This window comes from Melopsittacus undulatus, chromosome 8 (assembly GCF_012275295.1).
Source record: "Melopsittacus undulatus isolate bMelUnd1 chromosome 8, bMelUnd1.mat.Z, whole genome shotgun sequence".
Lineage (NCBI taxonomy): Eukaryota > Metazoa > Chordata > Aves > Psittaciformes > Psittaculidae > Melopsittacus > Melopsittacus undulatus.
The window spans coordinates 11,241,715-11,268,867 of NC_047534.1; the positions used below are offsets into that span (position 1 = coordinate 11,241,715).

General features: G+C 46.4%; 1 protein-coding gene across 3 annotated transcripts in view; it reads right to left on the reverse strand.

Annotated features, from left to right (window-relative positions):
• Positions 1 to 27,153, reverse strand: part of AXIN1 (axin 1) — a 70,490-nt gene that overhangs the window by 8,494 nt on the left and 34,843 nt on the right. For all 3 annotated transcript variants that reach the window (XM_034065287.1, XM_034065286.1, XM_034065285.1), the window contains exons 3-6: positions 22,301 to 22,441; positions 15,712 to 15,808; positions 8,230 to 8,367; positions 2,300 to 2,853 (exon numbers count right to left, since the gene is read on the reverse strand). In XM_034065287.1, the coding sequence (XP_033921178.1) occupies positions 2,300 to 2,853; positions 8,230 to 8,367; positions 15,712 to 15,808; positions 22,301 to 22,441 (930 nt within the window). The remainder of the gene's footprint in view (positions 1 to 2,299; positions 2,854 to 8,229; positions 8,368 to 15,711; positions 15,809 to 22,300; positions 22,442 to 27,153) is intronic.

The window sequence follows — 27,153 nt, forward strand, 5'->3', positions numbered from 1 at the left end:
CACGTCTGTCTCCAGACACATTCAGCCCTGCCAGGGTCTGGTGCTCCTGCAGTGCAGATGTGGCCCTGTCTGCCTTCCAGAGCCCCCTGGAGCTACCATAGCTCAAAACCCAACTGTGAGCCCAAGAGCAAGACTGGCTAGACCTAGGCACCACAAACTTCTCTGTCCAGCCACCTGCAAGGAAAGGGAGCTTCTCCTTAGGCCAAAGGAACCGCGGCAACATGGCAAGATCTCCTGCCACAAGAAGGGCTGTGTTAAACCTCCAGCTCTTTACTCAGAGCAGGAGGTTCATCCTGGTGCTGCAATCTGTTGCTGCTTCTCCACGCCAAACCACTGCTTCAAACCTGGACCTTTCCAATCACCCCACAAGTTCACTGATACCCCAAACTGCTGACTTGCCATGCCCAGCATTTGCTTCTCACTCCAAATTGAATCACGGCTTCTCATCATGGTGGAAGATCACATCCTAGCAGGGTGGGCTGCCTTCTGTGGCCTCTCATGCACTGGGAAGCCCAGACACCTCAAACACTGCAGCCAGACGGATGCCAGGCAATAGCCAACACTTTGGCTATGCTTATGGCTACAGCAGAGGCTCCTACAGAAACCCCATGTGCCCAGCTGAGCTGCCCCATGCTCACAAGGCCACGTGGAACTCATGCATGCTGGCCTGTCCTTGTCACAGCCTGTAGTTTCATAGGACCCCCACTATTGTAATAATCCACTTGCTGTACTCCATAGGACTTCCTTACCTCTGTTTCCGCAAGCTCACTAACACACACAGGAAAAATAATCTTAACACCAGAGAGGAGTCCCAGGCCTTCAGACAGCTTTGCTGATTTTCAGGGGAAAACCCTGGGGAGGGGTTGCTGAAGATCTACAAAGGCAGGATGAACTGACAACTTCTCTCTTCTCCCCACTCAAGGACTAGTGGGTATCAAATGAAATCCTCCAGCAGCAGGTTCAGTCCAAACAAAAAATCCCCTTTTTCTGCAGGTTCTAATCAATCACAGACACAGCAGCCATGGACTGAAGGGACAGCAGCTTGGCTGGAGTCAACCAGGAGCCAAGGTCAACAAGGAGCGAAACGAGCCACTGCAAGAGACTGCTGGTTGCCAAGCAAGACCAAACTTTGCTGCAACCTCTTGTCCTGTGAAGTTCCTAACCCAGGGACTGTCATGAACTGGGAGCTTGTGCCAGAGGAAGGACAGCTCTGAATGTGCCCTCCTATAACTCCCTTAAATACATGCTGTAGTCGATGCTAGAGACAAGCTCTCTGTCTAGGATAGGGCTTTGGGTTGACCCAGCATGACCATGCTCATGCTCTGTTGAAATAAACTTTTTCCCATAGAAACAGGGCAGATTTAAATGCTTCTCTCTCCCTGGAGCTTGGGCTGCCTCTGCACTCCGCCTGGAAAGCTGGTCCTGCCCACTGCAAACCCAACCACCCTCCTTCACTAGGTATCCCACCCCTGGTACACTGCAAACCAACACTCCAAACCCATGGCCTTGGGGAACCGGCACAGCTCTCTCCTGGGGTTGCTCCATCTCCATCCCTTAGCCCAGGCAGCCCACTCTCACCTTTGCAGTCATCCAGTAACAGGCCTAGCTGAACCTGCCAAGGCAGAGGAGTTTTGCTCTTTCACCTCAGCATAGAGGGGATGGAGAAATTCAAGTGGCCACGAGAAAGTGGACAAAAGCCCATAGGCAGCAAGATGTCTTTTCTGGGTAGAGGGTCCCCTAACCCAGAGAGCATCTCCTTGGGACAGGACACCACGGCAGTACCACAGCATCCATCACTTTGCTAGGAAGAGAAAGGAGCCCTTCTGGTGAATGGTTTAGGACCTGCAATACGGAGGGCTTTTTTGTCCTCTCATAACACCTTATGAGATCAGCCTCTTACCCAGACCCTGAGACACAGCCCTATACTTAGAAACTCCTGATGCATGGGGAAGTAGACCAGCATCTGTAATTTCTAAGCACCTCCACTGCTTTAAGGAGCAGAAAACCTACTTTACAACCAAGACCATTAAAAACCCCAGGAAGAGGTGTCTTTCAGCACCAGATCAGAGAGATAAAAAGGGGTCTATGAGGACTACTGGGATCTATAAGGATTACTGGGAACACATCAATTTCTGAAGGGGAAGAGCAGGGGGAGGCCCTCAAACTATGTCTCAGCATAGGCTTTCACAACAACATGTGGTTCAGACACTGTTTCACTGACATGCTACAGCTATTTATGAAAGAGCTTCCCTAGAGAAGCCACAGCTCTGGGATTCCTGTTGGGTGTTGCTTGACTCACCTGTAGCCTAAAGAGTCCATGGGGACAGGGCCCATGCCCAAGTTTTCAGTGTAGTTTTGTGTCTTTGTTGCATAGTTATGTGAATCTACATTCCAAGCAAAGCTGTTCTGCACTCGCTGCGTGGCCTCAGCCTCGATCTGCTCTTTTGGTTTCATCATGCTGTGGTGATGGATGTGATGGTAGACGTGTTTATGGTGGTATAAGTTAGATGCATCCAGTTTCATTCCTGGTTTTGTTGCGTGCTTGCCATGCCCTGGAGGAATTGTTCCTAGTGTCCCTGACAGTTTTCCTAAGTGGCCGCTTTCTGGGGACCGTGGCTTAGGAGAGTGGCGTCCAGGTCCTGGAGACTGGCAGCCTGGTGTTTTCATCACACGCTGTACATGTTCATCAAGGATGCTTTCTGGGTTTTCTTCATGAGCATCTCTCATCTGCATCCCAGCGCAGCCTATCTCAGAGTAACGAGGAGCAAAGTGATGAAAGGCTTGGCCAGAAGGCATCTTGTGGCTAATGACTGAGGGACCAGAAGAGATATCTGCATCCTCACCTTCTTCTTCCTGCAAGAAACATGAGAACAATCAGAGAATGACAGCAGAGTGTTGAAAGGGTCCCCAGTCCCACCTCCTGCTCGCAGCAGGACTGCTGCCAACCCTTGAGTCAGGCCTGGCTTAGTCCAACCAGATCCTGAAAACCTTCAAGACAGAGATCCACCAGCCCTCCAGAGACCTGTCCTAGAGTGTGACACCCTCCTGCAAGGAATCTCCTAATGCTCAATCCAAACCTGTGCGTTCTTGCTGCCACTGAGCAAAGATGCTCATGTCTGTCTATGCACCTGCTTTTTGAGCCACCATTAGCAAGGGTCTCCATGCATTACCCAAAGAGACTGAGGCAGCCTCTGACAGGACAGCCCCCACACCACAACCAGGGTTTACAGATGCAGCTTTCTGACAAGTATAACAACTCAAATCAGATGTATGATTGGGCAGAGCTTACTAAAAGGCTCCTATGTCCCTTGAAGGTGGTTCTGTAACAACCACTGCCAGCAGAAACACAATTTACAGCACTGTACCTGTGCTTCCTATGAGCCTTTGATAAGGCACTGCCTCAAAGCCTATCAGATAAAGCCCAAAGCTACAGGATATGTGACAAAACAGTTCTGGAGTCAGGACCAGGGGAATTTCTCACCCAAATGGTTATTTCACATGGTAAAGCCAACAGTGGGCTTGGAATGGAAGGGAACAACTGAAGGTCGACAGCAGCATGAATGGTTTTGAAAATCAAACATTGATATCTACCAGGCCTGCTACAGGCTGGAGTGAAACACTTAATGCAGATAAAGAACCAGGTTGGAACTAACTGCTTGTTCTTTTAGTTCACAATGGTCTAGGATGCAGTGTTAGCAGCTTCAGTCCTTGCCAGGAAGAACAGAACTCCTTCATGCTGACAGCCACATTTTTGATGCTGACAAACTACTTCATGCTCCAACATAAACTCAGATATTTATGAAGTTTCTTTATTGGAAGTCAGGATTCCTAGTTTTTTAATTACGTAAGCAGGATTCCAGTGAGTCCTTTAATCCTGCTTTCTTTTCCTCCTTTGGCATGTAAAGAAATCACTTGCAGCACAGGATATCTCTGTCCTGCCAGAGAAATGCATCTGACTCCCACCAGCTTTGCCTGTCAGATGTCATCATCCATCACTTGCTAACCAGCTTCAAAGTTTCAGCTACCAACCACACAGAAAGCAAATAAAAGACTTCCTCCCAGTTGTCACACCTGAAGACAGGGACAATGTCAGGCTTTGCAAACGCCAAAGGCACGGGCACTGCAAGCCTGGGGGTGTGACATGATGCCCACGTCTGGAGGGGACACACCACTTTCTAACAAATTGCTTTGAAGAACTTCTGAGGCACCTTCCATCTACAGCCACATCGCTGAAGCTGCCAACTGCTGTCCCTGGAACCTAGCTGAGGGGCAAGAAAAGATGAAGCATGCGCGGTCTAAATCCCTGCCACTGGGGTAGGCGTTTATGAGCAGTTTTTGATAATCTGATAGGCTCAGCACTTGGCAGGCTTTTAGGGCTGGTACTTTGTGGAAAATGCTAAGGTTTAAACACCAACCAATGTGCAAGGAAAGATGTGACCCATGCACCGATCCCTGAGGAACAGCAGTGTGCCCTTTCTGCTCAGGGCCCAGAGCTCCAGCAGGGCTCTCACACTAGAGCAGAGTGGCATGAGAGTGACAACCTGGGATGACCGGCCAAATGGGTGCCTGGGATTTGGGAAATCCTCTGGCTCCCTGGAACCCAATTTTGCCGGTAACTGGGACCTGGTAGTTTGCTTTGCTCCAAGAATGAGGTTAGGGTGAGTTAAGGGTCAAGGCACTGGCTCTCTCTGTTTGCCTTGGCTCAGCTCATCTGTGTCACTGAGCAGGAGATCTGGACCCTAATCATGTCCTCAGGCAGGAGCAAGTGTTGCTGAGGTGGGTTGAGTACAAGGCAGGCCTGGGGCAGCTGGATTCCCATCCCCTAGCACGGGTCTCAGCCCTGCATCAGATAAGAAAGCCCCAACAGTGAGAGAACAGTAGCTAGTGAAGATGTCCCTGCTCATTGCAGAGGGGTGGACTACATGACCTCTGAAGATCCCTTCCAACCCAAACTGTTCTATGATTCTATGAACTGGGGTGCCTACCCCAAGCTGCCCTCTCTCCCTATGCTGGGCAAAGGGTCGAGTCAAGGCTGCAGATCCCAGTTCTGCTGAATCTTTTCACCAAAAAAATAGTGAGGCTGGGGCAACCCAGGCTGAGATTGTAATGCAGGACTTTGGACACAGCAGAGTCAAGCTTTGGCTCAGCCACATGCACTGGTACACCGCAAGGTGTTCCTTCCCTGTGTTACCTGATCGCAGACTGTGCCTGGCAGTGCAGTAGCAGCCTTCCCTCCCTCCCAAACCTGCCTGTACCCAGCTGTACATGACTTGCCACTTAGCTTGCCTCCCTCTGTGCAGCAAGCACAGGCAGAAGAAAGGGACTGCAAGACAACAAGACCAAGAGACAAGGCAAGAAACAATAACTTTTACACCAAAGAAACCTGTGGGCCTGCGAAGCCCCCCTCCAAGGGCTCAGCTTCCCTGGACACAGGGGTGGCATGGGCCCTAGAGCTGTGTTTCAGCATCTCGCTGCAGTGAGCTGGCCAAAGCTTGGCAGCAGCACAGCCTCTCGCAAGCGGGGAGGCCCCGGTGCCATAACCACTAGATGGTGCTTTGTTGACACAGGATTGTCAGAAACCTCTTCCTTCAGCTCCCAAAGGCAGCGGCAGCCACAGAGATGCAGGCTTCAACTTTGCTGACTGCTGAGCTATTTTTACTCTCCAGCAAGGCTGGGGGTGCCCTTCCCTTTGAATTAGGAGGGAGAGACCTGCACTGATGAGCTATGGGCAAGGGATACCTTGCTGCAAACCTCCTCTGCCTTATCCCAGTCCCACCCATCAGGCTGTTGCTGGTGGTTAGGGCAAAACAGCTCACCTAAACCACAAGTGTGCTTTTGATCATCATGCAAATGATTTCCCTCTCATGTTTTATACCCAAACAGCGTGAATCTGAGCAGTGGCTTTGCTTCCCCTGGCTTATTTTCAATTTGCTCAGTTCAGACAAGGACAAAATGATCTGTATGATACGATACCGATCAGTGTGATAAGATACTGTAACTTCCATGCATGGACACGAGACTGAAGTGGTTCAAACAGTAATAAGGGAACACACATCTCCTCTAATCCTCTCCCACACTGCTCAAAATAATGAATTAATTCAGAATTTTTTGTGTTTAGAAACCTCACTTTTTTTTTGTCAGTGGAAGGCATTTGGCTTTAAATCAGATGCCTCTTCTCCATGTTGCTGCATGATGCGGCTTTGAAAGGGAACCTGCAGGCAGCTCAGCATGGGGGAGAAAAGCTATTTTTCCCTAGGTCTTGCAAAATATTTCCAGCTTCTCTGCTAAGCTGGTAACTGCCCAGTGTGAGTAACGCTGGTGGTTTTCCCTCTGCTGCTGTGCAGTGAGCCCTGCAGATGCGGTAAGAGGTTACCCTGTAGTCCTGGTGCTCAGGTTGTAGAGAAAGCTCTGTGACCTATCAGAATTCAAGCTCTCCTCTTGCTGATACCAGCAGCTCCTGCGCTTTAAGTGCTGACCTAAAACAGCTACAGTTGCTTACTCTGAGTTTTTCCTGAATGGCTAATGCCAGATGCCAGCCACTCAATGAAATACATTCTGGAGACAGCAAGGAGGCTTAATATATAGCGTTAGTGGGAGTCCTGGGCTTAAAAATAGATTAAGTCACACAAAAATGTGTTTCAACAGACTTAAATTTATTCTCTGGCACAGAGGTATTTGCTGATTTTATGGTATTGCTATTGGCAGCTTCTTCAAGGAGGGAGAGGGCTCGGATAGTGTAGTCTGGTACAGGTGGCAGCTGCAACTGAGCCACGGGAGGAGGAAGAGTCCTCTAGGATTGTGTTAGCAAGAAATGCTATTACATTGGCTTCATCTAGAAAGCAATAGGCACCAGGTGGAGAAATTCCAGAAGTATGGGAATCTAACAGGAATCTAATCTAACCTCACTGTTTTTTTCTGGCTGGATGCTGGATGCAGAGGTGTCAGAAGTCTGCGGGACAATGCTTGGGGCTGGAAGGAACCTTACCAACCCTCCTGCCTTCCTCACTTCTCTGCATTTGAAATGCAGATGTGATTTAACATGAATACTCAAACCTACAGCTCCTTCCTGTTTAAAGACCTGCTAGATGAACATTCAAAAATACTCTAATGGGGCTGTAGGGTCTGCCCTAAAGCCTCAGCCTCTCTGAAAGCACAGAGCTAGTCAAAACAGACACCAACACTTTTGCTTTAAGGCAGAGCTGTGGGTTACTAAGCACAGAGCCTTTGCCTCAGGGCCATGGCAGCTATTAACTGCAGAGACCCACAATTATTTCACACAGGGTTGTAGCTATTCTGACCCTGGTGATGCTCAGTAACACTGTGGTGTTCTCTGAAAACCCTCTTGTATCCCCAGCACAAAATGTGCAGGTACCAATGACATGCATCATCTCAGAAGATACGGTGTGAGTAGTGCTGAGCAGAGTGTCTCACACAGGTAGTACTACATAACCAGTACCTCACTCTCTCCCTTTTGGACCTTGTTGTGGAGCTAAAGACCTTCCACACTTCCCTCGGTTCATGTACTGAGTCTTCTTGCTCTGAAGGGCCCCAGTGGTACCCAGGCTCACAGCATGGAGTGCTGGGTTAGGTTTCCCCAGCCACCCGTGTGCCCAGGAGAGGATTTTTGGATGCTACACCTGATCAGTTCCAAATTTTCTAGGGGTGTGCTAGGTACTGATGGGCAGAATCCTTGCCTGATAGCAGACACAAACATCTCCCATCAGCTAGGCACTGATGGGCAGAAACAGCCTGACAGCACACACAAACATCTCCAAGCATAACATTTTCTGCCATCTAGTTACTAGTTGTGGGAAAAATAGGGATCACACAAAATCCCACAGGCGAAGGCAAACCCCTGTTACATAGTACCCATCCTCACGTGGAAGGGATTGCTCACAAAGTCAGGAGAGCAAGGTTGCCAAAAGGATGATGGAGAGCATCCACAACCCTTAACCTGTGTCACAAGTGGGTAGTACTGTGCCATAGCTGGTATCTAAAATCAGGCAGGGAGTGCTGGAGCTCAGAGAGCCCTGCATGTATGGGGGAACAGCACTGTGGAAGATCCTGGGGCAAGGCGAGACTCCAGTAGCCTTCATGCAAGTGATGACCATGGCTGTTAGAGCAGGGAAGTGGTCACCCTAGTTTCTTCTATAGCAGTTGAAAGCTCCCTGTGGTGTATAGTACATAGACAGATGCCCAGGCTGCAGAGGGCGCAAGGAGGTTACTAACCGCTCGAACGCGTTTAAGGCGCTCCTCTAACTTCTCCTCTGCTTCACGTTCCTTTTGTACTTCCTCCAAACGATTGATCAGTTCTGCAGCGAACTTCTCTGGTTCAACATGGATATCCTTTGGCATTCGGTATGTACGCTGCAGGGAAAACACACCAGGGGTTAGCAAAAGATGCATGGAAAATCACGTTTGCTGTGGAGGCTTCGGAAACTGGAAATGCCAGCCATTCTGGTGGGGAGTTGAAGACAGGCAGGCTGGCAGGCAGAGGTACAGCCCAGGACCAGGGGGGTGGAAGCTGAGCCATCACCAAAGGCTGGCACCAGCTCCACACACCACCCCACGTAAGTGGAAGGTTTCCTGGAGGCACAGTTCAACAAGCTCTTTTGGCATCAAGCTCTACTTTGGGATGGATGTGCTTGCTGCTGTGTACACAGGATCAACAGGAATATCCTGATCTCAAAGGGTGGGAAAAGGATGTACAGAGAAAACTCTCAAAAATCATGCTTTAGCAGTGATGTTTTGACTTCAAGAGAAGGAGGACTCTTACACATTCATTCAGCTCACTCCAGGTGGATCAGCGTATGCTGGTCCATCTGCAGATCTAGCCCACAGCCACAGAAAGAAGTGGAAATTCTGTCACCTCCAGGCATCTTACTTCCCTCCATCTTCTGCTACAGCCCAGTCCAGCCACAAAAGGCTGTGATTCCCACAAAGCATTCTCTCTTACTAGAGGATCCTGCAGGACTGCATCTTAGCTCTTCAGAGCGGTGCAACTAGCAATCCCCTGCTTGCTCTATCAATACCTTAACAGACCTTACAAGCACAGACACTATTTTTCTGCTTGCTCTGGGTGAACAAATTAATGTTTCTGAAGTTCAAGGGCATTCTTGGTTCCTAATGCTGAGCTACTTTGTCCTTAAATTCCTGAGCTCTGGGATAAGAAGTTTGTGTACTGAGGTATGAAGCTATCAGCTGCTGTTTTTTTTCCCCTCATTTTTATTCCTTCAGCATTATTTTGTTAAAATAGTAGAAAAAAATGACACAGCAGAGATAAAAATTTAATTTGGAGAAAAAATATATGGAGAATTCAACAGTATAAAAACCTGCATTCAAATAGTTCAATACCAACATGAGAGATATACACACTCTATAGGACCAGAGATAAAATGAAACGTGAAGATGTGAGATAATTTATAGCAAAAGAACAAATGCAGCACCAGAAGCAGACATCGAGCTTGAAATCTTTAAAGGAGGATGAGAAACTACCTGAATACATCCCAGATCAGCCAAAGAGCAATGTGGGAGACTAAAATAAACCTGACAAAAAGTATGCAGATCACATTGGGTTTTCATTCTGCCAGTTCCCAAGTGGAAGGCAAGGGAAGAAAAACAGAGGCATCGAGAAGCTGAAGACATCTTTTGTGACAGCCAAGTTGGGTTGCAGAGTCTCAGTTAAAGCGTCACCTGGTTTGTTGGCTGAGAGCTAGACCCAACCCTGCCAGCAAATCCCAATTCCAATGCTCACTGCTGTGGCCTTCTCTTCCGTGCTGGATGGTGCTGGGCTGCAGCATCCCAGGGGACATCTGCACATATGATGCAGCTTTGCAGGCACAGGACTGCCTGCTCTAGCACCAACTTCCCATGACAAGCAGAGGGACTGACAGCTCTGAAGCTGTCCCAGGTAGGACAGACCCATCCAAGTTGGAAAGGGCCCCAACCAACCATCCCCTTTAACCAGCGATGCAGATGCTGGGGAGGGCATAAGCATGTTGGAGCTACCAGGTGGCTCCCACCCTGGTATAGCAAAGTCTTTGCTGCCACCAGGTCCTCCAGCAAATCAAAGATTTCCATCAACAAAAAATGACATTTAGTCCTGAAATATTGGCACACAGGCTGAAGTGGCATGCTTCATCCCAGAGCCTGGAACTTGTGTTGTCCAGAAATGGGCCCCAGACATGCTCCATTATGGGGGAATGCATGACAGAATTTGTCCCTGCTCCGTTACTCCCTGGGGAGCTTTTAGGATCCAAGTGATGTTTCCCCATTCCTCCTGCATAGCCCAAGGGAACACTTCTGGCTAAGGCAGTCTGCTTTCATCAGAAACCCCAAACCCATGACCACCACCATGCACCTGGTGAGGCAGCGCCAGCGACTCCCTAAGGAGGGAAATCTCTCTCTTGCCTGACAAGTCACAACCCGTCGGGACTGTGTTCACTCCTTCTTGCCACCTCAGACATGCCAACTCTCCCTGCGGTTGTTTATACGACAGCAGCACCAAGACCTGCTCCGTTAGAAACTTAATGAGCCTAATGAGAGGCAGGTTGGTGCTCAGCAGTTACAGTCCTGGGTCTCCCTGCTCCAGCTACCACAGTGGCTTCCATGGAAAAGCAAAACTGGGAAAGAATTTACCTTTCTTTTCAAAGCCTTTGATGCAATGCAGCATCCCAAACCAAAGTCTCTCCTGAGCCTCCAGCAACAGTGGGTGCAAAGGCTGATGTTTGCTAACCTGCATGTTCGTGTCCTGTTACAATAAGGTGGTTGCCTCCAGGCTCAGCAAAGCTTAAGTACTACAGCTCCATCTCTGATGAGGATCTGAAGACATTCAGAGTCACTTCTGTAGCCAGGGAACTCAAGATGACTTTGGTCTTTTACAGCTCTCAGAGTCTGGAGGTGATTAAAGCTTAACTACAGAAATGAAAGTAATTGAACCCAAGAATCTTTAGGATGAACTTTGTTTTCCTCTCTCTTTGATAAACCACTGCATTTGCAAAACCCACTGCCCCATACTTGGAGCCTTCCACTCAGCAGGATGGCTTGCAGAGGTCCTGTTTGAGGGTGCAGGATGAAGCCGTCTCTTTGAAGCCATTCCTGCAAGGGTCTCCCTGACCATCCAAGTTCAACGCAGCTGAAATAAACCTCGCTTCACCACACAGATGTTGGCTGCAAGTGCCCTGTGTCGTTCTGTAAGGGGCACTCACAGAAAACTCATAAGCAGGATGATGCTCTGAACACTGCTGCTACGGGTCTGACTTTATTCCTAGCTCAAAGGATGAGATACACAGGTGTTCCCAAAACCAGCAGTATTGCAGAGTAATGAATGCAAATTCTTTGTGCTGAAACAACACAGATAACTGCTGAGGGCTCTCTGCCTCCCTGGACAGCAAACATGGACTGCATTTACCTGGTTCAAAAGGCTTAAAACAGTGTTTGAAACGTTTATGGAATAATGGGCTTGACTTTGACGGGAGTCACACTCCATGAAGAGGATGAAGGGAGACATGCTCCATCCAAAACCAGCCAGGCTGAGCCTATGCCCAGAGGAGGATCCTCCAGGGCTTTGGAATGTTGAACTTGTCCCTGGATTCATGTGGACATAGAGAGCCCTGCCAGTTTATTGTTCCAAATGCTTTTGTTTCAAGTAAAGGGTGCAGAACTCTCCAAGAGCTGGCTGGTTTTGGAGGATCCAGCCCTCCAGTCTGAACCAGAAGGAGATCTCTGGATATTATGGGACAAAAATTCAGAAAGAGCAAGCTCCACTTAGACCTTTCCAGAACCAAATCACACTGAGTTGTGGAGGCTGCAGAGGACAACAGATGGGAGGGTGAATGCCAGATAGGTTGGTAAGAAAGAAATTGCTTGAAGTGTTCTGCATGAAGCAATCTTTCCTAGTGACAGCTGTGAGGAAGGATTTCTTGGGGTACCTATCACCAGAACATTTTCCTTGACATGTGAAGTCTCTGGTACCTTTGGGAAGAAGCAGCCTGCTAAGCACACATGAGATACACAAGCTCTCTAGTAGTTCCATTTAGCATCTGCTATCATGTTTTCTCCTTTTCTTGGAGCTGACAGAGTGGGATTTGCAATGGATTTTGTTCCATGAGGCTCATGCAGGTTTTGGGTTTTGACGGAAATCACCTTCCCTGAGAAACTGAGTTCTGAGGACTAAGTTGCACATCAGAACACACCAGCATCCTAAATGTCTGGTTTTACTACAATCTATACATGAAAAGGCTGAAAGGAAAGAATCTCACCCTGGTTTGCAGGTTCTCCTTTGGAAGAATAAACCTCAGCTGCTCTGAGATGAAACAGGAAGTTTTACAACATTATCATTGGCTAGAAGTCTCCAACCAGCCCCAGGGATCCATTTCTGACACATCCAACTGGGTCAAAGAATTCTGCCCTGCTAAATTTCCCTCTTCTACAGGAGGTTTGATGTCTTCATGATGCCTGAGTGGTCAACTTTAGCTCACAAGTCAGTCTTGCAAATTAAAGAAAGACAAGCAGGCTAGAGAAGCCAAGAGAAAAGAACTTCTGAACCTCCACGTTTCCCAGATTAATGCAGTCCTCTGTGACACATGTTTTTAAAGAATAAATGGTGTTTCCATACCAGAAACACTTGTGTCAAAGCTCATGGATAGCTGAATTTTAACATCCATGTTAGTAGCATTCAAGGATTAGCAAGGAGTCCCACTGCTGCCAGGCATTTGAGGAGAACGGCATGTAACGGCTGATGGGAATTCTGAGCATGTTTCCAACCTGCAGGAGCAGAAAGCTCATTTAGCCATAGTTATCCAGGCAGCACAAGACCAGGGTTCATCCCATACACTCGCTTGTACAGCATAGCACAGTGCTCACTCAAAATATTGTGCTGCACTCAAGTATGCTATGGAAGCCACCTTGCATACATATAGCCCTGCATTCTCTATGTCTTCACCCTTCCTTTGGGAACTTGCTTGCTCTTTCTTTCCTTGGTACTCCAAGTCTCTGTTCGAATCCAAGAGAGATGCAAAACCACATAAAAAGCAACACTCGTTTGCCATGTAATGGATTCCTGCCAGAGGCACAAAACAAAGGTCTCACTGCTTGCTAGTGATCTTCACCCACTGCATTCCTGGGCAGAGAGCCATTTTACAAAGCACAGCTTTTCCAAACTTGGAGCATTGGTGAGTTGGGAAGTGTGGAAGGTGCAGAACATTCGTGCACCAAGATCTCCTGCTGCACAGCAGGGCATCCCACACAACCAGCACATGCCTTCATTATTAGGAGGCAGCACAGCTGTTGAACCTAGCAGGCAGCCTCCTATGAACACATAATCACTGGAGTTTATAGCTTCTGGACCTAACTAAAAGTGCTGCTATTAAAAGTAATGTAAGTTCTTTCAGAATTTTGCGTAATAGCCCCATAATTCATTTGTAAGGGAACAGTAAGGTCTCTAAAGGACTTCTGAAACGGCTTTTTGGAAGTAGGAGGGTCTCTACTATCACTAGGAAAACATGCCATGCATTCTGCAAGCACTATCAGTACAGACTCTGGCTACACTGGTTAGATATGAGTCCATAAAGACATTCACTCAAAGGCTGGAAATTAGTCATTGCTGCATGTTTAAAAGCATGGTAACCACCAGGTCTAGGCGGCTGATGAAGACTGCTTTAGCTGTGGGCTGTGAGATAGCCTAACCACTGGCTTTGGAAAGCACCACTTGAAGAAACATTTGCATGGCTCCTTGCTAATTGGGGACATTTAATTCAATAAGTGTGCAGTTTGAGGTGATTTTAAAAGACTAACTTTATAACATTTCACACTGGTGTTGTCAAAACATATTGTCTAATTACCTTCTCCTTTCTTGGCTGATTGATAAGTGAGGGCAGAGCTGTGCCTCTCTGAAGTCGATGCCAATTCTGTGTCAGTAATTGGCTGGCAGGAGGTGCCAGAGTGTCTGAACTAAACTTTTATTCCCTGGAGAAAGACTAGAACTAACTCGACTTCGCAGTCCTCCACTCCCATATAAATATGCATCAAGATGCCTTTTTCCCTGAGACTTAAAATTACAGTGCAGAACCTAATGGGAACAGTGGATGTTTCACAGAAAAATCCTTGTGAAGCATCTATGTGTAGTTTAGGAGGAATATGTAATTCTAAAAGACTGTGTAGATAAGTAGGATAATATAAAAATTTATAAGTAGCAGGTGGCCAATTTAAACCTTGTTTTCCCCTCCCTTTTTAAACTGGCTTCCAAAAAGCTTGATAAAATTTAATGCTAAATAAAACTAATTAGCCTGCAAGGAACTGCTGCTGGAATGACACTTATTCAGTTCAACAAAAGAAATGTTTGGCAGATGGAAGTTCGTTAAAGCAGAGCTCACTATACATATTTAATGCTCCATACTCCGAGTTTATAACCTGCAGTTCACTAAGGCATTGCCAGTGCACACGATCAACAGAAAGGCACCATTATTTTTATCCAAAAGGTAAAGCCACTGACAAGCTTTGAAGTTGGAGAATATTCACTCAGTCGTTCCCACTGTTGGGGAACAGCAACAACAATAACAACAAAAAATAAAGGCCAAGCTTTCAAACTTCAACTCTAACAAAGCCATGCTTACAGTAAAAACGGCATCGAGTGAAATAAAAAGGCACCCAGCCAGCCTTTTCAACAGTGAGCACACTGTGAAAGCAACTGTGTGAAAAGAGAGGTGACTGAGCAAGGATGGCTAGCGAGCGTCCGCAGCCAGGGCTTTTATTGTCAACCCAGTGATCAAAGCACAGGAGACCCTCTTAAATCTAAGGAAAATAATCTAATTTAAAAGGCAAAACAAAGAGTGGTGGTTTGGGGTTTTTGGGTTCTTAAAAAAAACACAAATCAGATTAAAACAAGGGTGATTTGCTGCTGGTATTGTGCTGCTTTAAGCAGGCAGGATGAAAACAGCTGTGTCAAGTTTGAAGGCACTTCTGGAGAAAGCAGATGGAGGCTGTTTTTCTCCCTGTTTGATTTGTGCTGGAGTCCAGCTGTCCAAAGGGGACATCTATCCCTGGATATCTATCCCTGCTAGATATTAAATGTCACCTGTAACTTCTCACAAAAAGAAAGTAATAATAAGCAGAGCTGCAGATGGTGCTGCAGAGCCCTAGCAGTTATGCTCATCTCCCAGAAGCTGGCTGCTTACCTGGAGCAGCTGGAGAGACAGACAAATACTTACGCCTGCACTTTCTTTGCTCTCCTGTCTCATATCCCCAGGCAGGCTTTGCTGAGTCCTTGAGAACAGGTTACAGCTGCCTTTGGCTGCCCAGTGCAGAAATACTGCTTGGGACAGTTGCATTTCTCCCCAGCTGACCTTGGCTGGGAGCTACATCATTCTCCATGTCCAATGACTTCTGACACCTTCCACAAACACCTTCAGCTCACCTGAGGGCATGTAACCTGCTTGCAGGTAAATGCCAGACAGTGCTTCCCTTTTTCAGGAGAAACAACTGGTTACTGACTGAACAGTTAAGAAAAATTATGCATTTTGGAGCAGCTCTGGACGATGAATTAGGCAGAAAACTACCAAGCCCTTTCTTAGTATGGTCCACATCCATCTTAAAACATCCCCAAATGAACACAGTGCTAAGGTGGGTTAAACTGGAGAAAGCAGAGCAACTGTACACTAGAGAACTCACATATTTTGCATATTTACCTCTGGGGAAGGAGACAGAGCTACTTACAGGAATGTGAGGTAGTGGCACACGTCCATTTGCTTTGGCACTTTCTTGCATCTCTCTGCGATGCTGCTTTCGGAGTCTGTATGGTGGGATCCCATCTCTGCCGGAATAAAACAACAACATGCCATGATTTAGTGCCTTTCTCTGATACATTATGTTCACTTAAGCTTTGCAGCTGCACAGTGGCAGGCAGGAAACCCCTTTACCTTTGAGAAAGGCTTGGCATGCCCAGGGCAAGTGCAGCAGAACAAGAGGAATCTGTGTGGGGAATGATGCTGACTGAGGTTCCTGCACCAGCAATGCTCTTGGCACTGGGTGCCAGGAGGGACTTACATGGCATCCGTCAGGAGCAGAGTGAGGTAGGGCTCCTGCAACCACTGCTCCTGACAGAGGGTAGGGAGAAGGAGTTGGACCACATCCTGGTACCTTTCATAGTTGGTTGCTTTCTCTTAAAGAGCCTGTAATATACACATCAAACCACAGAGCAGACTAGGAGGGGGAGGAGGAGGAGTGGGAGCTCAGCAAGCATCTACACCTTGCTTGGGGAACAAGGTATACATTTTTAAGAGAGCATGACAACTTCTCAAATGGCTTATCAAAGTGAAGGGGTAGGCTCTGCTGCTCTTACGATGAGCCCCAACTCAGTCTGAAATTATGGGCTTGATACTGGAGTTATTGTGTGAAAGGACCTAGCCCTCACTCCAGAAGAGGCTCGATGAGGTTAGGAAAGGATGCCATGGGCAGTGAAATTCAGTTCTATTCAGGTTTGTGCCCTTGCTGGAAAAGCTAGCTACAGAGATCTCTGCCTCTGCAGAGATGAATTGATGGTGGTGGCAATGATCCTTGGTCCCAACAGACCATGTCTGTGGCTCTGCCATGTGCTGGGTGATGGTGCAGACCTGGTGTGCCAGGGCTCATGCAGGGCAGGGTGGACATCAGCTCCAGTGACGGCATGTTAGGGGGATCAGAGGCACCAGGCTTCACTAAGCACCCCTAACGACATCATCTCTGGCTGAGTATGACTGCAGGTGAAGAAAGGAAATGCATTCTTGTTCCCATCACTGTGACCAGCCTGCTTACATCCAGGGCGAAAAGAACGTGCGTAAAATGGAGCCCAGTTACGATATAGGGTCAGGGGCTCATCTCCTGGTGACACCAGGTTATTTTGAGAAAAAACAATGAAGGCGAAAACATCACTTGGCAATTTGGAGCTTTCTTTTTTTATTTTACACATTTCACTGATGCAGTAAAAGTAACTGCTTGGGAAGAACGTGCAATGCCACAGAAATGGGAGGACAGGAATGGAGGGATTTGGTTTGTCCAAAGTACCAAATTACTTCCATGCACGCACACTGTCTCCTTCCAACCCCTCACCACTCTCAGCAGTGCAAACAAGCCAGTCCCAACACATATCACAAAAAAAAGATGTTTGCACAAGCCAAATGTATTTAGCACCCACCCCCTCCTCAACTGCCAAGCACAGCTGCTTCTCAAGAGCATAAACTAAACAGTTTCACCAGCAGATTTCTAAACTTGAAATGCCATTTGGCAAGGAAAACACGATTTACTGTACTGCTTTGCCTGCAAACCTCCCGAGTTACAAGCACCAGCCTGTGCAAGGATGGTCACCATCAACTTTCTTTCCCATTTCCATTGTGCCTGCAGCCCGCTGGCTCTCTGGAAATGTGGGTGCAGGCAGAACTGCCACCAAATTACAACAGAATTCAATTTCATGCAGTAACCCCGGCATTCAAAATTAAACACCATTAAAACAAAATAAAACCTCTGATTAATGACAAGTGCTTTTTAGTAGGAAGACAAATGAGACAACAGAAAATTAGCCAGGCTAATTACAGCTCTGGCTAGTGGCTGCAGGTAATGCGGGAGGAGGAAGAGCATCACCTCCACTGCGCCCGGCAGTGACACCTTATGGGAGCAGCAATTTGCCCAAGTGTTGCTATACTGACAGGCGATTACGATGGCTTTCATTAGCCAGCTTCATTTTCTTTAATGACAAACCTCCATTTGAAAAATAGCTTGAGAGTCACAACGGGTAGAGAGTTCCATCCCATCACCGTGCAGCTTTTTCCAGGCTGGATGACAAGGAACAATTGGCAACTTTTACAGGAAAAAATAAACCCCAAAATCTGGGGGATTATTGTAGCCATCGCTGGTCGGCACCAATAGACAACATTTCAGCTTAACCGCCGCACAAAACCTGGTTGCCAGCAACTCGCCACACAGCCATTCGCGGGAAAAGAGGCATTATATTAGAAGGTGCAATTTTTCTTTCTTTCTCTCTTTTTTTTTCTAATTCTCCCCAGCAGCAGTCCCAGCGGAAAGAGCGACTTTTGTTCCCAGCACAGTAGCGAAAGGCTGATAATGGCCTCTAATCTATCCGGCTTCAAACACATGTTCAGCCCTGCTGTGCTGCCTTTGATGTCATTTTAACTAGATTCCCCAATGCCACCTCTGAACTTGGAACATTCCTTCGTTCAATGTACTGTGCCAACTCAACCAGAGGAAGCAAATTCAAAGATAAGCACTTTAATTTTATCCCAACAAAACCTTATTCAATAGATGGGGGGAAAGCAAGAAAAACCAATACCGTACTTTTGTTTTCCTTTTGTCAGGTAGCTTGCTTTGAGATATTTTCAATAGATAGAGAAATATTATATAGATATAAAAAAATCAAAACTTTTTTAGAGCACATCTACTTTTAAAATAAAACTTTCCCAAACTGTTTTTCCTTGTTTCACCATGTGATTTTCTGTAGCACCAGGAAGCTCTGTGCTGAAATGCAACAGGGAGAGCAAGTCTTTCTATCATTTATTTAATGATAAAGCAATTGGTTTGCTATTCAGGAATGTGGGGGTTTCCTCTCCTCTCCAAAATGACCTGCAAGACCCTCCAGTGAGCAGGAAGGTTTTGGTGTGGCTCTGCAGTTGGACTCTTCTAACAAGGGCTGTCTTTGCTCCTCCGTAGGCAGGCTCCAAACCCAACCATCAAGCCTAACAAGTTGGAAATCATCATTTGGGATCTTTTAAATTAAAAAGCTGTTAAACTTGTTTAAATAGAGCAGAACTCAAGGTCATTCTGAATCACTGGCCATAGGAAAGGCAGGAAACAAATCCACAGCAAAACTGATATTTTTTACCAATTACTCTTACCAAAGCACCAGTGTCACTGAGAGACCCTTCTCACATAAAGAAGCATGATGGGAAAATCGCCAGGCATTTTGGCCAAAGGCCCGTCATCCAAGAATACATAATCCACAAGGTTTTTTGAAGGAGTTAGTGCTGTCCTAAACCCCTTTGCTCCAGCAAATGGCCATCCTTACTCTCAGGCAGGTTTGACTGGAATTGGGGAAGAGTGAGTATCCCTCCAGCCAAGCCCCTGGGGGAAAGCAAAGCTGTTTCCCAACCAAGATAAGCCAGGACATACAGTATGAGCCAGAGGAAGAAGTACTGTTGTTTAGTTGGACCACAACACTGGGCTAAAGAGGACACATTACCTCTTGTTTACCCATGTAAGCTCTTGCAGAAACATGAAACATATGGACCTAAGGTGTTTCTGCATCTGAACTGGAGCACCACATGGCAATTTAATGCATTTCAGCTTCTGCCTGTAGTATTCCTACCTAGAGCTGCTTTAATTTCCCTTGAGCATCTCTGTTGTGACAACCCCTCCTACCCAGAGGCTGTTTCCTCCAGTTGGGAAAAATGCTGTCCTTATGTGGGGGTTATCAGAGACAGCAAGAGCAGTTCAGGACTGCACTGTAAATGGTGCTGTAAGCCTGGGGCAGGTTCCAAGCAGCCCAGGATGGAGGCAGAGCCACAGCCCACCACTGACCCATCCTGAACACCAGTGCTGAGCAACTCAGCCCCATGTGTGGCCAAGGCACGCTTGCCGGGCCTGTGCTCGCTGAAGCCTTTCACCGCGTCCTCTCCAGACCTTCCCTCCACACAAACCAGCTAAAACAACACAGCTGCGGTGCCGATTGTAAAAACAGGCTTCAACAGAGAAGACTGGAGCTGTTTTGCCTACAAGGGCAGAGGAATTCGCATGACACAGGATGACTGAAAAATAATCAGCAGAGCGCAGGCATTTAAGAGCAATGTTTTTTAAGCCACTCAAAAAGCAAACTCCTCGAACAACAGGGACCGATAACATATTTGTTATATAAATTCAACCCATTACAATAATATTTACCAGTGCTTGGAAAGACATCCTGTTGAAAGTTTGTCTTTTAGACAAGCATGTTTGTAGCTGGTACCGCAGAAATGACTTTTAAAAACACTCTGGTGAGCTGGGTGCTCCTGAAAAGCCTGTGCCTGCCTCCCCTCACTACAACTCAAGAGGCCAGGCAGCTAAAGCATTGCTCAGGTCTTTGCTAGCGGCTTTGCATAGCTGGGCTGTGCCTGCAGCCACATGCAAACCCCGCACTCCCATGCAAACCCCGCACTCCCATGATCCACACAATATCAAAGCTTGAAAGGGAGCTGGTGACACCAGAGAACAAGTAACTGCTCAATGTGTCTGCCTTCACCGACATGAGTTGGCCAACGCTGAAGAGAGTGCCTTGCATCTAGCCATGATCTCTGTGCACCTGCCTGCTTCCCTGGTTTATTAGTGCTCCCCAGTTAACCGATGTTTGCATCCTGATTGTCCAGACACATTCTCCTCTGATGGAGGGTCACAGAGGTTTCTGCCTTGGGATCACACCCATTCATGTGCTGCCTTGGAGCAGAAGCCAGATTTATTCATTATTGAGCTTGACTGCTGTATGTAAACAGCACACATAGGGAAGAACCTCGCTCATCAGCAAACGAGGCTTTTATTGCCATTTTCCTCAGAGGAGGCCTAAATTCAAAGCACTGAGACATGTAAGTCTTGTCAAGCAGCAGGAGTCCCTTCTTTAACTTGCGTCTGGTTGCTCTTCATTTTTGCTGCCTTGAGGAATTCTGCAAAAATTCCTTTGAAACTCAGGAAGCAGATAGGTTCTGCAATGCCACGTAAAACCCGAACAAAACCTGCTACTGGAATTCTAAAGCATGTAATGAAGAGCAAGTGCAGAAAATAGACAGAGTTTTTGTACGCCAAAAGTCAAGGCTATACATACAGGATCCCAGTTTGGGGATCAATCTGCATGCACGCAGTTTAAGATGCACAGGAAGAAAGATCACAGGTTTACCCATACGATTTGTGAGACTTACTTAAAATGAACCACTGAGATTGGGTTAATTATTAGCAGAGTCAGCCCACATATCAGAGGTAATTAAAGTCCTAGAAGCATAGGAGAGATGGTGGGCATAGAAGTGATAAAATGCCTAAAGGAAAAAGGAGCAAAGAAAAAAGAATGCATAAGATAGGTCCAACAGAAATTATTCCCCTTGTGAAAGAAATAAATTATGGCTACTGAAATAAAAATTAGAAGGGTGAAGAACTCTGGCATAAATGATCATGACTTATCGGAGGTATAACCATCAGTGCAACCCCATGAGCCTACTGGACCAGTGGAAAAGGAAGCGCTAAAAGCTAATTAATTTGGAAGAGTTCTTACATCTGTCTCTCCTGATAACTAGAAGTTACGTGACCCCTGCTAGCTTCAGAGTACTCCTCCATGCAAATTGATGAATATGAAGAATCACAGAAGGATGCAGCAAAGCAGCTGGACTTGTATCAAACAGAGCCTTCAATTAGCAGTCCTCTACAGCTTTCTGTCCTAGGGTATCCTCCCATGCCCCTTTGGCCAAGGTCTGCCTCCTCCATTTTGTAACATGGCATGGGTAAGGTGTAAGGAGCTGGTGCCAAGGAGAGAAGTGGACTCAACAGCTGATCCTAAAAGGCTCCATGCCTCCATGAAGCCAGACAAGCACACTACTAGCTTGCATAGAGCCACCACAAGACACAGAAATCCTCCTTATCATGCTGCACACTCCCCAGCTCACAGTACTCACTGAGGGCAGGTGGGGATCTGCTGGGGCACCCCATAGCAACATCTGTGACAAAGGCTAGAAAGTTGCTTCAACAAGGTCTGACAGCTTCTGATCATCACAGTGAGAATAAACGAGCCTCTTGGAGGACTTTGTGTTTACAGCACTGAAGTTAATAAAACCCTCTCCTAATTCTGTAAACCTGTCATCTTTCGCTTGAAGAATCAAAGGGTTTTTGCTCTACAGAAGCATTTGCACTACTAAAAAACCAGACAAAACACTGAATATTTCTCCCCAAATCTTTTTTTTTTCCATCACAGAGATGCAGTCACAACAAGAATCCTTTTTTTCTCCCTTTGCAGGCCTTCTTTAAGGAAGGTATCTCATGGGTAAGATACAGGGCACTGTCATGAGCATCAGAACTAGATAAAGCAGAAAAGATTTGGTGGGGCTTTATCAGTGTAAGTTGTGTTAAAGTGCAGTGGTCACCACACATAAAATAGAACTGGTCAGTCACTAATCCTACTGAAGAGTAATTGCAGACTGAGCACAGTCTGGCAACAAAAAAACCCAAGAAGTACCCAGGTAAGTACTACTGCTCAAGAAACAAGCATGCTATTGTCCCACTTATTGTCCACCAAACTGGAGTTACTTACACACTGCTGTCTGTCAGCGACATCGTATCGGCATCACTGGACATGCTCTGCTGCTCACTGTCATTGGCACTGGTTGCTGGTGCCAAAGCATAGCCTGTGTTGACATAGTAAGGGTTAACAGGCTCTCTCCACGACCCATGTCTGCAAGAAAAAATGAGAGTCAGATTAGAAGGACAGAATCTTGACCATACTCTGCATCACTATGCAGTAGGACTCTGGAGCCCCAGCATCAGCTACAGGCTACAGGGTAACCGAGTTCATACTAAGTTGCACTGACAGAACCACAAACAATTCGACTTGTAACTGGAAGGAAAAGGGAATTCATGGAGTAATGGAGACTGTTAAGAGATGCAGAAGGGAGGGAACAAGACTATATGGAAGAAGTCCAGTTCCCATCAGCATTTACAGTGTCCACTGGCTAACTGCTTAGCATTGTCATCCTATAAGCAAGGCAGGACATTTAAAAGCAATTCTAGATAACAAGACATTTTTTCTCAGTCAAAACAGGCTTCTATTCTTCCAACAGCAAGTGATACGTAGTGCAGCTCATCCAATCTATGCTTGTTTTTACATCTCTCGTTTGGCCAACATGTTCGCCAAGGGAGGAAGGTAAAGCAAGAAATGGCTGTTGCTCCCAATGCAGTACCAAAAGCCGACCTCCAATGTCACACTTGGGTACATCAAACACTTGCAAATTCCACCAGGAAGGACCATTTAATCACACCGGCTTTTCCAACAGACAATCTGGTCACGTATCTCTGGAGGCTTGTTTTTACACAGCCACATGCCTTGTCCTGCAGACAAGTTATTCAAGTACGTGTGCACGCAGGCCAACATCCTTCTCTTCAATGAAATGACAGAGACTGCCTGCATGAGCTAACCTGAGAAGCGAGTTCCTTGCTCAGAGATCTGCATTAACGGTGAAGCAGCCTGTCAACCAAGCAGGCAAGAGCTCCTTTACGCTGACTCTGCCACCGGCATAGGAAAGCTACTGCTGCGAACGTGCCTGCAGTTCTGCTACACTGCAGGACAGTCAGGCCACGCAGGCATCTTCTTGTCAATGCAAGTCATTTTGCAATTGGCCAGAAGGAAGAACAAAGCTGAAACATTCACACCAACACAGTGCCACAGCATAATTTAATCCCCCACTCTCCCTGCTTTCTGCTCTGCATAAAGAGCAGCGTTTGCAAGCTATCTCAAAGTTGATGAATTCCTGGGTTTTGTAAGCTCTGTTACCAGCTCTGAAAATCAGAGTCCTGTTTTAATTCAGATCACGAAGCTCATCGGCATGATCTTTCATTTAGTAACTCAGTAACCGGCACCTAGTTGATGTGGTTTGTAATGGACCTTGAGCAAACACCTCCAAGGAGGATACATCACACAATTCGTGCTTCCTCATTCTGCCGTGAAAAGCTTTCTGACTGCCCAGTGGTGGTCAAAGTCCTACAGAAAACAGTCACTGCCCTTATGAGTTTACATTTACATACAACAAGGAAACCTGTGAGAAACTCACAGATGGAAGGACCAGAGGCAAGACACCAGCAAAGGGAAAGCTGGCAGTCTCTGCATATTTGCACAGAATATAAAGGCAGGACAGCCACTACATGAACTGAGACTAGCAGGCAACCCAGTTAAGGTGGAAGTTTTCAGAGTGATTTATATATAACATGGCACTTGGTGTGCAAGGATGGAAGCATTACCAAAGTATTTTAAAATCTGAATTTGTCAAGGCCATAAGCCTTCAGTTAACACACTGTTCATACAGCTCCTATTCACCCTGCCTTTCTGCTCCTAGTCACAAAACCAATTTTCTTTGTAATAGGAGTCATGGATGCTCATGGATCACTAAGAAAAATCACACTGGTTTAGTTCCATTATGGGGTCAGTTAGGAACGAACTACCCTTGCAATCTTACAAACAGAAAACTAATACTTTGCTTGCCACAAACCAACAGAAATGCCAAGCTATTTCTCCTCAGATGATGAAATGAAGCTCAGTATAGATGCTGAGCGGTGCAAAGAACATTCAAAACTGAATCAGCTGAGGTTTTTCATGATTACTTGAGGGAAAGGGAGCATTGTCAGGTTTCTCCACACTCGGGTGCAATACAGAGTCAGCTGGGTACAAACACTTCCAGGCGCCTTGGGATGGCAAGTCACCATGGACATTCCAGCACACAAGTTTTCTGTCTGTCACTGTAAATGTGCAGTGAAGCAATCTTATTTCTATATTCCATCAGATTTCAGAACAGCTTTCTAGGGCAAATGTTTAAGGCTGGAAATAATTTGAACAAGTTCACCCTGAAAATCAAGGTATAATAAGTGAAAACCTTACCACCCCCCTTCACCAGTTCTCTCCTTGCATAATGGTCAGTTCTGAACTTTAAAGGAGTGCTGGGCAGTGCAACCCTCCTGTCAAATCTTATATGACAGTTGCGTGATGGAGCCTGATACAACCTCTCAAATTGAGGCAGGAATGATGGATAGCTCAGGCCTTCCCTGCGGGCAAAGAGAAGGATGCTTTTTGGATAACCCAATTAAAATATAGCACCAACTACTACTGGACCTTCTCCCAGGACTCTCTGGAAGAGACATGGATTATTCTAGCAGTATATTGAGAAAGCACTATGATATATAGAATAAAATAAATCAATTTCTCCTTTGTATCTGCTGATACAAAGACAGTGCAACAGAGAGCATCTGAAGAGCTTGTCAGGAATGGGTCTGAGATGGCTGAAGGAACCAAGAGTGAGCATATGGGCACTGGGTGGAGGAGTCAGGATGGATGGGCTCTCCTGCAGCACTCCACAGGTGTGGGCTTCCCACTGAGGATGCAGGCAAGAGCTTGGTCACAACTGTTTTATTTAGCTAAAATTACACACTTAAGCATGTATACAGCAGGGATTACTTCCATTTTAGCTCTGCCTCTAATACATCAATGCAAATGTAAACTTTTGGTAAGCATAAGTAGATGGAAAGGGTATAGGATTTCAAAGCAATCATAACAGGTTACATTACTTTTGAGGAATCCATCTGTATTCAATCCTTCTCCTAATGTTCCCTCTCCCTGACAAGTCTCTTCAGCTGGCTCGTATCACTATTTGAATGTTTTGTGCCGTGCCTCTGAAGAACGCTTTCAACATCTATTAGGAGGAAAACATTAAAGGAACATGGAGTCTAACAAAAAAACCTGGTCACTTCTGATCTGGGAGGGGAGGCTGCTTTAAAAGGGATACAGGCACACTCAGAGAGATTTGAAATGTCAGCTAAAAACCTCACACACTGAGCTCTATGTGCTGATAAGGGCGACAAAAGGAAAGGTGAGCATTTAAAGTTAGACTTCACAAAAATTCCTGCAGACTTCCTGAATTTAATTTTATTTTTTCAGACAGAAAAAGGGATGAACGTTTTTGAAATGAACACAGAACATTTCACACATCGCAGAAATAAAGCTCCACGTCTCTTCTGCAGCTCTCAGTTGCTCAACCCTCAAAATAATCACATAGGGAACAATTATAATAGAGATCACAGTGACCCAAGTAAGTCATCCTGACCAGCTGCCTTTTCTTTGCATAAAGTCCTCCAATGATCACTGTTAATCCTGATAATGCTGACAAGGGCTAAAACTGTTGTAGAAAACCAGCAAACATCTTCTTAGAGTTTCCTTCTACCTGTTAAGAATCTATTTTGAATGATGTCTTGGCTGCATCCCATTGCCAAAGTTTTCACCCCTCCAACCAAGACCAGCACACAGCACTTTGAACATTAGCATGTTAGAAAAGAGGTAAGGTCTTCTTCGGTCCTCCTGTGCTATCTGGAATTCCCAGTACACCGCGAGTCCATAAAGGCATCCTTTTCCCTCCCTGCCTGGGATCCCCAGTCTCTTTCACACAATTTCACCCCATGGCTATTTCAATTTTAAATTGAAAATGCAAAGTCCTCAGTTTTGCCAAACATCCACTCCCCACTCTATGCAAAAAACATAGGGGTGGCAAGCTCTGGGGAAGAATTGCATCACCTTCACCATTCATAGTGGGAGGAAGATCTCACAGATCCTGCCCACAAAGCCATATCCATGCAGTACACTCCCTTTGCTTCTCAACAGCTACATACCTCCTTCATTGATGTTCTTCATCAAGCATGGGAAAAAAAAATCAACTAAGGCAAGAAGGAAACTGCCTGGCAGATGAAAGGCCTCCAGGCAACTAAATTCTGGAGAATTTATATTTTCACTGGAGGTAATAAGTTGCACAACACTCTATTGGCAGATCTCAGAGACATGGGCTTCCCAAGTCCTAGCAGTTCCAGTGTGGCTGGAACAGCTCCCAGTCTAACAGGGAAGCTAATCAGATCTATCAGTTTCCATTGCTACCATCTCCTCCAGCTCCACCACTGAAGTTTTATGACACTGACATTTTCTGGAAGAAATGTTTGACTCAAAAGAGCAGAAGTTGGGATGGAATCCAGGCAGGCTGGCAGTCCTCATTTTGCAAGGGTCCCCCATCTGCCTGGCCCTGAGGTAAATGCATCTCCAAACTCCCTGGTGGCATGGTGAGGCACCTCCAAACCCCTGCACTATCAAGGAAGCAGCTGCTTGAGACACTAGATTGGTAAACCCAAGAGATAAAGACTCACGAAGTTGACAATCACAATGCTTTCTGCTTATGTTCCCTCTAAACAGTGCTTCCAGAAGATTTTCCCTCGTGACACGCTTGGAACCTATAGTCACCATGGTGGGTAAGGAGCTAATTTTTAACATGAGAGAAACCCCATTTTCTAGAAAGCTTGAGCCATGAGGCAGCTGTTACTCAGCAAGCTTCATGCGATGCCTTGGAAAGCTCTGAGCTGCAGAAG